The 12,291-nt window shown below is 38.2% G+C and overlaps 1 protein-coding gene across 2 annotated transcripts in view; it reads right to left on the bottom strand.

Annotated features, from left to right (window-relative positions):
- Nucleotides 1–11,720, bottom strand: part of LOC112233602 (carboxypeptidase A6) — a 49,170-nt gene extending 37,450 nt beyond the window's left edge. The window contains exon 1 of one of the 2 annotated variants that reach the window (XM_042308768.1): nt 11,299–11,720. In XM_042308768.1, coding sequence (XP_042164702.1) covers nt 11,299–11,414 — 116 coding nt within the window. In that variant the 5' untranslated portion in view covers nt 11,415–11,720. The remainder of the gene's footprint in view (nt 1–11,298) is intronic. The other variant, XM_042308767.1, reaches the window with a different exon arrangement.
- Nucleotides 11,721–12,291: the final 571 nt, after the last annotated feature.

The raw sequence follows: 12,291 nt of genomic DNA, 5'->3' as shown, positions 1-12,291 counted from the left end.
TGGGAAACAGACGAATGAAATACACTTCATTTGACTGGGATGTTCCATGGGGGCTAGTAGTCATTCCTCGTTCTCACCTGTTTAACACTGCTTCTGAGTCTCCTGTATTCATAGGCTATAAAGGCAATCCCTAGGCACACTGAAAATACATTTACACTAACGATACCATCATAAAGAAAACATAAGAAGGAAAAACCACTCCACTTGTGTTTGGTTAACTAAAGCCATCTCTACCACCTAAGCTATCTGGTTTCAATGGTCTGGCTTTCATATTTCTCTATACAGCAAATCAACTCAGCCGCACAGATTCACACTGTGCTGCAAAGCTTTGCATAAGCTTTTGTAAAATTTTCAGTGGAAATTGTTAAAAGTAATCCTTGTGCAAAGCTTGTTTAACGCAGCATTACTTTACATTACATTCAAAACATTTCATTGTGCATTCATTTTGTTTGTAGACATCTTTCACCACACAACCATTGATCAAAAATATAAGTTCACTGTGAAATATAATAAGTAAATTGGTGCAATCACTTAAACACAACATAATGATACCTGCTCAATGTAGTTATTTTAGCAACCAGTTAGTCCAATAGTAAAAAAAGTTATGAAACATGTTAAAAAAAAAGCCATTTGAATGCAGTATGCTACAGTACTGTAATTTGCACTACATTACAGTTTTTTCACATTAGGTACTACACTTGCACTACCCATTAAAATTGACTGAACATAACATTTCTATCATTTCTATCCCATGTGTGATCAAAGGCGTAATCATTGAAGACACCTTTCACAATGCAATCAAATGGAAGAAATGAAAGAAACAATGTTTAGCAGGCAGGAGGTTGCATAAAGCCTGTCTTGAGCATTTGTCTCTAATGTAGGTTGTCATCGAAATCTCAGTAAATATCCTCATTGTTCATGTACCTGGAGAAAAACCTTTTGACATGTTGAATCCAAGCCCACTGTCCACACCATGTCGTTTCAGCATGGACATTTGGATAATATTTGGTTGAGACGTTCATCAATGAGATGTCAACCTTTATTCACCTTCTCAAATAGGACAGCCAGAAGTTTGTGCTTTCAACCATCTAAAGGCACAACCAAATTCCAGTGGAAAAACAATGTATGATTTTTGGTTTAGTTGTCATCTAAATGTGTTATCACTTAGTTTTCAACCGTTTAAAAGCACAACAAAGTTCAAATGGGAATACATTGTCAGATAATTTTTTTTATTTGCACCACTGAGATGCAGTACCTTAGACCGCTGCACCACTGAGATGCAGTATCTTAGACCGCTGCACCACTGAGATGCAGTACCTTAGACCGTTGCACCACTGAGATGCAGTACCTTAGACCGCTGCACCACTGAGATGCAGTACCTTAGACCGTTGCACCACTGAGATGCAGTACCTTAGACCGTTGCACCACTGAGATGCAGTACCTTAGACCGCTGCACCACTCGGGAGCCCATACAGCATATCTAATGCTATAGATTAATCTGAGCCACTGGCTAAATCCTATTCTTTAACTTTTATTGTTGGTTTCGTTGAAGACCTGAATCTAACATAGAATTTGTTAACTTATCGACAAGTTAATAGGCTGATATTTATTATGTTTGATTGTCAACGCAGGCAAATATCAACATTTCAAGGAGATGTATATTTTGTGCCATTGACTTGTCTACAAATAAATCATTAATATGTTGGATTCACGTCTCCATCTCAACCAAAAACCTAAGTTAAGAAATAGGAATAAATCAAATCAAACTTGATCTAAAGCTGGGGTTTCTAAACTTTTCCTTCAGGCCCCCTACCAGCATTGGGGAACATCCCGCGCCATGCCCCCCCATCCCCACCCCCTTCCCGCGTGCGGGCATGACAGGTCTATTTCTATGGGTACAAGCACTGTTCATGAACAGTAGCGGTGTCTGGGTAAAATTACTGGGGAAGAAAAAAATGACATATTAAAACCTGTGTTGTCATCAATTGCTTTGTTTGCTCTATAACCGGTTAGTTCATATGCCTTGACACTGTGCTATTCAGGCCTAAGGCCAAGACAATAAGAAGACATAGTGGCAGAATAAACTCAACAACACCAGGGCACTATCTGTCCGGTGAAGTCCACAAAGCATATTACATGTAACAAACAGGTACAAAAGTATATCTTACCACCATCCATATTGGATTTGTATTTGTCATATATTTTTCAACTGTGCTGTTCCACAAAAGTTCTGAACTTTTCTATTCACATTGTTTCTACAGATTGCATATTGAATATATATTTTTTCGCTAAAAGTATTATGTTATTGATCAATTGACTCTGACTTTTCAGATCACCCAGTAGGGCTATCTGCAAGGTTAGCTCCAGTTAAATATTGCAATTCTTCATCCATTCCTGGAGCTGTGACCAAAAAACAAGCTAAATATAGACAGTACCAAAACAATTTTTCTAATGATGGTCTCTTCACAGCAAAATCTGCAGAGCTTGGAAGGTTGTATCCCCCATGTAAATAACAAATTCTATTGGTTGCAAGAATTTTGTACAACAATTTTGAATCTGGCATCGTTCTGCGTACTGTATCGGTTCATAAACCATGTGCCATGGAATCGGTCCGTCAAAAATCTGTTCCCAACTCTTTTGCAATCTATATGGCAAGGCTGTCAATTTGTTGGTCCTTAAATTACACTTGTATACTTTTTTATTTAGCACAATTTTCTTTAACCAATTATGGTCTTTAATGCAGGGCCGACAGACAACTTCCTTACTTTTCCCCCCTTCCACTTTCCTCTTCCATTTTTGTGGTAATGCTGCCATTAGTTGTAATTTTGGGTAGAGCAGACATTTACAAATGTTTTTGTTAGCTGCACCAGTCCTATTCATGATATAATTCATGATATATTCATGATATAATTTATGAAGATTATACTTTTATTTTTTAAATTCAAATTAGTATGTTTGTGTTTAACCACAATATTTGTTGTATTATTTGTTTTGTCTTTTCTGGTGGATTACATTGAAATTGCAACAAACTTTCTATGCCTTGTTTAAAAAATAGCAATATTTGGGAGATGATTTCCTTTTCAAATAACTGAAAGTGAGACGTTGTAATCTGAATAAAGGGAAAAAGGCCATTCTTGAACATAAGGTGAGACATTCTTACTAATTTACTAGGCAAGACCCAGATACAGACAAAGGAGGCAGATGGTTGGAGTCTTACAATGTTTATGAATCCAAAAGGAGTAGGCAAGAGAAATGTCATGGACGGGTAAAAGGTCAAAACCAGATCGTAGTCCAGGAGGTACAGAGTGGCAGAAAGGCTCGGGGTCACGGCAGGCAGAATGGTCAGGCAGGAAGGTACAGAGTCCAGAACAGGTAAGGGTAAAAACCGGGAGCACTAGAAAAAGGAGAATAGCAAAGCCAGGAGTACGGGAAAAAACGCTAGTTGACTTGGAACATACAAGACGAACGGGCACAGAGAGAGAGAAAACACCGGGATAAATACACTGGGGAAAATCAGCGACACCTGGAGGGGGTGGAGACAATCACAAGGACAGGTGAAACAGATCAGGGAGTGACAATAACTTTTGTATGACTCTAGCCTATAGTGAGAGGTCTAATGCTTTAATAATTTATAATTTCTGCCTTCTGAATTCATATTTATAATATAAATAGTCCCGTATAATTTTGTCTGGCTTGCTGTTCCAAATAAAATGTCATATTCTTTTTCTCAAATAATTATATGGCAAGACCATAAGCAAGTAGGTCAACTGGGGTATGACTAAAGAGTTAATAAGGGTGATTTTTCCACAAATAGACAGGTATTTACCTTCCCATGGTAGCAAAATCTTACCTATTTTTGCTAACTTTCAATGAAAATGTATTGGAGTGAGATCGTTTATGTATATGTACACTGAGTATATCCACATCACCATCAGACCATTTTATTGGTAAACTACACAGTAATGTAAAAGTTGTATTTTTTTGTGATCCAATAATTTGGTTGTAATCAAGAGAGGTTAGAAAAATGATCTAGATCCTCCATGAGACTGTGGAGGGATCCATGTTGAATCATCAGCGTACAATGACACAATGACATTTTTAATCCCTGGATTTCTAATCCCTTGATATTATTGTTGGATATGATTTTAATAGATAACATTTCGATGGCCATAATAAATAGATATGCTGATAGTGGACAACCTTGTTTACTCCTCTTGACAGTTTAAACTTTCTGAGAAGTAGCCATTATTTACTATTTTACACCTAGGGTTACTATACATGATTTTAACCCATTTTATAAGAGATTCTCCAAAGTTGAAATGTTCCAGGCATTTATATATAAACCTCAGTCGTACTTTATCAAAAGCCTTTTCAGTGTTAGCTATGTAGAAACCTGTCTGATTAAAAATATCTGACAAAACCTTTTTAGTTCTATGCGCTATACATTTTGCTAGAATTTTTGCATCACAACACTGAAGTGTAAGGGGCCTCCAATTTTTTAAAATTGGACTGGATATTTATATTTCCCACTTGTATCCTGTTTCAGTAAAAATGAAATCAGACCCTCTTGTTGAGTGGTTTAAACATGCTAATAACGGTCCTCTGAATATATAAAAAAAAGTTTGGTATAGATGAACTTGATTGATCATGCTATAGGTCATGCACAGTTGAAGTATGAAGTTTACATACACCTTAGCCAAATACATTTATACTCAATTTTTCACAATTCCTGACATTTAATCCTAGTAAAAGTTCCCTGTCTTAGGTCAGTTAGGATCACCACTTTATTTTAAGAATGTGAAATGTCAGAATAATATTAGAGAGAATGATTTATTTCAGCTTTAAGGTACCACTTTCATCTGTACAGACAATAGTACGCAAGTGTCACGACTTCTACCGAAGTCGGTTCCTCTCCTTCCTCTCCTTGTTCGGCGGTCGACGTCACCGGTCTTCTAGCCATCGCCGATCCATTTTTCATGTTCCATTGGTTTTGTCTGATTGTCACACTCACCTGGTTTTAATTCCCTAATTACATGTTGTATATGTTCCCTCTGTTTCCCCCATGTCCTTGTCGTGAATTGTTCGGGTTTTGTGCCCATGTGTTTTTTTGTTATTTTTGTAAGCCGGGAGTTATGTGCATTAAATGGCTCCGGCCATTTACCAAGTTCTGCTCTACTGCGTTTGACTTCCATGCCACCAGTTACGCACCCCTTGACAGTAAGTATAAACACCGTGGGACCAAGCAGCCGTCACACCGATCAGGAAGGAGACGCATATCCTACAGATTAACATTGGTGCAAAAAGTGCAAATCAATCCCAGAACAACAGCAAAGGACCTTGTGAAGATGCTGGAGGAAACAGGTACAAGCGTATCTATATCCACAGTAAAACAAGTCCTATAAATCGACATAACCTGAAAGGCTGCTCACCAAGGAAGAAGCCGCTGCTCCAAAACCTCAATAAAAAAGCCAGACTACGGTTTGCAACTGCACATGGGGACAAAGATCATACTTTTTGGAGAAATGTCCTCTGGTCTGATGAAACAAAAATAGAACTGTTTGAACATAATGACCATTTGGCTTAGGTGTATGTAAACTTCCGACTTCAACTGCAGATGGGAGCGGTTGAATGGAGCTGAAGATTGGGACTAATAACAAATAATAACAAGATAACTAATGTTAAACATAGTTTATCCGTAAAACGTATATGAATGACAACATTTTGTGAAAGGCCACAGTTTGAAAGATATGGAAAATAGAAATCAAACTGGATGGACATCAGAAATAGATGGGAGAGGTTGAGGTTAGAGGAAGGACAGGAGAAAAAACTAACAAAATAGAACTATTGTACAATAAACCATGTACATAAAATGTATATAGTATGTATAAGCTGGAGGTAGAGGCCTAAGCGTTGTTGTTCACTAGCTTACTCCAATTAGGGGAGAGGTGGTGGAGAGGTTAGAAACTAATCATGGAAAATATATATTTTTTAAAGATATGTATGTATGTATGTATATGTGTATGTATGTATGTATGTGTCACACCCTGACCATAGTTTACTTTGTATATTTCTATGTTTTGGTTGGTCAGGGTGTGAGCTGAGTGGGCATTCTATGTTTCATGTCTAGTTTGTCTATTTCTATGTCTGGCCTGATATGGTTCTCAATCAGAGGCAGGTGTTAGTCATTGTCTCTGATTGGGAACCATATTTAGGTAGCCTGGGTTTCACTGTGTGTTTGTGGGTGATTGTTCCTGTCTCTGTGTTTTCACCAGATAGGGCTGTTTCGGTTTTCGTTACGTTTCCACATTTGTTTTGTTTTTTTGTAGTTTTTGTATTGATTCGTGTTTTACGTTTGTTGATTAAACATGGATAGCAATCTACACGCCGCATTTTGGTCTGACTCTCCTTCACCACAAGAGAATCGTTACTGTATGTATGTGTGTGTATATATGTTTATGAATGAAAATATATTCACTACCGTTCAAAAGTTTGGGGTTTAAAGTTTGTCCATTAAAATAACATCAAATTGATCAGAAATACAGTGTAGACATTGTTAATATTGTAAATTACTATTGTAGTTGGAAACGGGTAGGCCAGTTGAAAACAAGTTCTCATTTACAACTGCGACCTGGCCAAGATAAAGCAAAGCAGTGCGACAAAAACAACACAGAGTTACACATAAACAAATGTACAGTCAATAACACAATAGAAAAGAAAATTTGAAAAATCTATGTACAGTGTGTGCAAATGTAGAAGAGTAGGGAGGTAGGCAATAAATAGGCCATTGGGGCAAAATAATTACAATTTAGCATTAATACTGGAGTGATAGATGTGCAGATGATGTTGTGCAAGTAGAGATACTGGGGTGCAAAAGAGGGTAAGTAATAATATGGGGATGAGGTAGTTTGGTTGAGATGTGTCTGTTACTTGAACTCTGAAGCATTTATTTGGGCTGCAATTTCTGAGGCTGGTAACTCTAATGAACTTGTCCTCTGCAGCAGAGGTAACTCTGGATCTTCCTTTCTTGTGGAGGTCCTCATGAGAACCAGTTTCATCATATCGCAGCAGAGGTAACTCTGGATCTTCCTTTCTTGTGGAGGTCCTCATGAGAACCAGTTTCATCATATCGCAGCAGAGGTAACTCTGGGTCTTCCTTTCTTGTGGTGGTCCTCATGAGAACCAGTTTCATCATATCGCAGCAGAGGTAACTCTGGGTCTTCCTTTCTTGTGGCGGTCCTCATGAGAGCCAGTTTCATCAACTTTCAAAGTTCTTAAATTGTTCAAGCATTGACTGACTTTCATGTCTTAAAGTAATGATGGACTGTTGTTTCTCTTTGCTTTTTTGAGCTGTTTTTGCCATAATCTGGACTTGGTCTTTTACCAAATCAGGCTATCTTCTGTATACCCTGACACAACACAACTGATTGTCTCAAACACATTAAGAAAGAAAGAAATTCCCCAAATTAACTTTTAACAGGGCACACCTGTTAATTGAAATGCATTCCAGGTGACTACCTCATGAAGCTGGATGAGAGAATGCCAAGAATGTGCAAAGCTGTCATCAAGGCAAAGGGTGGCTACTTTGAAGAATCTCAAATATAAAATAGATTTTGATTTGTTTAACACTTTTTTGGTTACTACATGATTCCATATGTGTTATTTCGTAGTTTTTATGTGTTCACTATTATTCCACAATGTGGAAAATAGTAAAAGTTACGAGTATGTGTGTCAACTTTTGACTTGTACCGTACATGTTCATTATGTAGTTCTCAAAATCGGTTGTAGACAAATCTGTTTTCATGTTAAATCTATAGGTTTACCAAATGTTTAAATTATCATCAATTAAGAGCAGTCGGATTAAGTAATAGTAAAATGTCTATTCATAAAGAAGAGAATCACATCAAAAGTAATGTGAGCATTGCATTGTGAAAGGCAATGAAGCTATACTCTATGAACATGTATTGCAATGTGAAAGGTAATGACGCTATACTCTATGAACATGTATTGCATTGTGAAAGGTAATGAAGCTATACTCTATGAACATGTATTGCAATGTGAAAGGTAATGAAGCTATACTCTATGAACATGTATTGTAATGTGAAAGGTAATGACGCTATACTCTATGAACATGTATTGTAATGTGAAAGGTAATGAAGCTATACTCTATGAACATGTATTGCATTGTGAAAGGCAATGACGCTATACTCTATGAACATGTATTGCATTGTGAAAGGTAATGAAGCTATACTCTATGAACATGTATTGCATTGTGAAAGGTAATGAAGCTATACTCTATGAACATGTATTGCATTGTGAAAGGTAATGAAGCTATACTCTATGAACATGTATTGCATTGTGAAAGGTAATGAAGCTATACTCTATGAACATGTATTGCATTGTGAAAGGTAATGAAGCTATACTCTATGAACATGTATTGCATTGTGAAAGGTAATGAAGCTATACTCTATGAACATGTATTGCATTGTGAAAGGTAATGAAGCTATACTCTATGAACATGTATTGCATTGTGAAAGGTAATGAAGCTATACTCTATGAACATGTATTGCATTGTGAAAGGTAATGAAGCTATACTCTATGAACATGTATTGCATTGTGAAAGGTAATGAAGCTATACTCTATGAACATGTATTGCATTGTGAAAGGTAATGAAGCTATACTCTATGAACATGTATTGCATTGTGAAAGGTAATGAAGCTATACTCTATGAACATGTATTGCATTGTGAAAGGTAATGAAGCTATACTCTATGAACATGTATTGCATTGTGAAAGGTAATGAAGCTATACTCTATGAACATGTATTGCATTGTGAAAGGTAATGAAGCTATACTCTATGAACATGTATTGCATTGTGAAAGGTAATGAAGCTATACTCTATGAACATGTATTGCATTGTGAAAGGTAATGAAGCTATACTCTATGAACATGTATTGCATTGTGAAAGGTAATGAAGCTATACTCTATGAACATGTATTGCATTGTGAAAGGTAATGAAGCTATACTCTATGAACATGTATTGCATTGTGAAAGGTAATGAAGCTATACTCTATGAACATGTATTGCATTGTGAAAGGTAATGAAGCTATACTCTATGAACATGTATTGCATTGTGAAAGGTAATGAAGCTATACTCTATGAACATGTATTGTAATGTGAAAGGTAATGAAGCTATACTCTATGAACATGTATTGCATTGTGAAAGGTAATGAAGCTATACTCTATGAACATGTATTGCATTGTGAAAGGTAATGAAGCTATACTCTATGAACATGTATTGCATTGTGAAAGGTAATGAAGCTATACTCTATGAACATGTATTGTAATGTGAAACATGTATTTCTAGCTGAAACCCTGATTAAGTTTGGTGGAAAAAGTGACTGTACGATTTTGTGTGTTGTACTTTGTCAATTGAAAATGTGCTTAGAGTTTTGAAACAACTTTTGATTTTCTGTTTTTGAGTTTTGTACTAACAGTTCTGCCACATAGAATTGCACCAAAGCGATAAAAAAAGTAACACCACCTCTGTCACTTTTTCTATTGCTCTCTAACATTTTATTTTCCTTTCTCTATGTACTCCATCACTCCCTTTCTCTCACTCCATGGCACCATCTCTCTATTTCTGTATCTCATTCCCTATAGCTCTCTCTCTCCCCCTCACTATTTATCCCTTTCCCTATCACATTTTCCCTTTTCAACCCCGTCTTTCACACTCTGACATGGGATGTTGTGTCCCCCCCTAAACAAAGGTGGCCCAGGGCCGCTTACAGGGATATGAGAGAGGGGGAGAGAGAGAGAGGGAACAAAGGGGCATCACACCCCACTCCAGCGACCACAAGAAATGCCACCAACAGCCTGGCCCCAAGGCAACAGGCAGTCTCAATGCCTCTCATGTTAGAGCAAGGACTTAAAGGCCCTTTATCGAGGGCAAATGACTTTCCATAACGAACTTGAAAACTGTGTAAATCATGCAACTTCAAATACATTACAGTTTTTTCTAAAGTCATGCATTCTGTTTCTGAAACAATAGATAGTAACTTCCTCTTTTGTTTCCCTTTAAAACATTATTAATTGCATTTTAAATAATGACTTCTTAGAGCTACAACGACATCATATGACAAAGTGCACCCCATAGAATTCAAAACAATCCACCAAGGCTGCAGTCTAGTTCTTCTCCAGAAAGTTTTTTTTACCATCACACAAATTGACCCATCCTTTCTTTGTCATAGCAATCCCCATGGATTACAGATTCTCTGTCAAAACGCTGGCACTGCCTTCTCAGTGTGTCTTCAAAGCCTGTTGAGTGCCGGCAACATGTCTTTCTAAGTTAATGATAATTACCAAAACTAAACTTAAGTAATCACAAAGATATAACAACAATAGAGAACATTTAGTCATTTAGCCTAAAGGCTCATTGTGTAATCTGAACTAAGTGGGACAATGCCGACCATAAAGTATTCTGAACAGAACAGAGCTATGTCCACGTTGGGACTGTTTTCTTGCCCTGGCTTTCCTACCTTGTTAAAGTGGGGATCGTCTGTGGGAGCAGCTGGGGATTGGGTGGAGCACAGGGGCTTTGGAACAGGTCCAGGGTGCAGGGGAGGGGGGTTGGGGGTGCGGAAGGCAGGGGGAATGCAGGATGGGGTCCCACTGTGCCCCAAAAATTACCCTAAAAGTTCCCCAAAATCATGCCTATAGCAGAGCACTCAAACCGACCGAGAGTACCCCAAAACGGTCCCTTTTTTCCCTGACCCGAAGTGCCCCAGGGGTGCCCAAAACCTGCCCCAATGTGGCCCTTTGTGTGCCACATGCCCCCTGACAGGACATCAACACAGCCAGGTTCTCTGCTGAGGTTCTCTGTCCCAAAATATTACTGTTTCTCAATGTCCCAGTTCGCCTTATTTGTCTGCTATCAGGCATCTTTTCACAGAAATTGTTTTAGTCCCATATGTCTTGAACGCACAACTAAGTAGACACAATATGTTATGTCTCCAGCAGGGAATAGTTCTCCAGCAGGCAATATGAGAAAAAAAAATTGGGTCATACAGTTGCTTTCAACAATCCATCTCTTTTCAACAGGAGATGAGAGGAAGTGATAAACTATTTTGATAATCTGATAGTTTGGTTTCAGTAGGCCTAAGATACAGATCATTCCTTGTATGCTTTCATCCTTCTATTTTACTTCATAGGGGTTCAACTTCAAGTCTTCAACATGAATGAGAACTCTTAGGACTCAATTTACTAACACAGTCACAAGGAATGAATGAGAATCCTCACTTACCCTGCATAGCGGTTGTTGTAGAGGTACGCATCAATGGGACATAGCACGTTACTGAGGATAACCACACAGCCCCAAAAGACTGAGCCGTGAACTGCGCATCTAAAGTCCACTGCCATCCTGAGCGAATATTAATAACGACAGAGGACAGCCCCACTTCTCGCCCTCGAAGATGATTTCTCTGCAGGCTTCGATCAACTTCGTACAGTATAAGAATAGAAACTGAGGGTTAAAAATAAGGATGGGCCGCTCGTCATCAGGTTTGCTGATGGAGTCTCATGGGTCGTTGGTGCGTTCTGCGCGCTGTCAATTGCACAGAAGTGCCGCGGAGGTGCGAAAGTCGGTTAATTAACTGGCAACGGGGAGCAATTTATCCACCTCTTTGAAGCCCTGGTGGGAATTATAAATCCCGTTCTTTTTTAAATGTGCAGGATCTGTGTCACGTGACCTGGTGTGTGTCAGAGATGTTGGTAACAGGATCCCTGTCCCGTTTGGATATGGGGAGACGATGGGCTCGCACCGGATTACCGCGAATTAATACCGAAGCGAGGTATTTAAATCGATAGCATAGTTTACTTACACCGTGAACAGGACCATATGCCTCTTGCATAATAGAGTGGCTGGCATAGAATAACTAACTCCAACAAAAATATACTATTGAGGACTTTGGATAAACTTTAGAGAACAGACTGTAGCCTACATTTTAGATATAAGTTGTTCATCAGTTTTAGTATGCAACTATTTTGACAGCATGTATATCATTTTGCTTGTTTATAACGCACACTTAAGGTGATAATCTCCATCTGTCCTCTCTATACTCTGTAAAACAAACATTTTTGGAAAATAAAAACGAATCCACTCTGTATGCTCAGTGTTTGTTGAGCTGCTGCACACTGAAATAGACCCTCATTTAGACTAGTCTCCAGAAGATTTATCATATGAACCACATACAGATCTGTGGGGTTTCAATTACAGACTGGAATGGGATAATGGAAT

Source organism: Oncorhynchus tshawytscha, linkage group LG29, assembly GCF_018296145.1.
Source record: "Oncorhynchus tshawytscha isolate Ot180627B linkage group LG29, Otsh_v2.0, whole genome shotgun sequence".
NCBI classification, from domain to species: Eukaryota; Metazoa; Chordata; class Actinopteri; order Salmoniformes; family Salmonidae; genus Oncorhynchus; species Oncorhynchus tshawytscha.
This window is presented reverse-complemented; position numbering and strand designations above follow the sequence as displayed.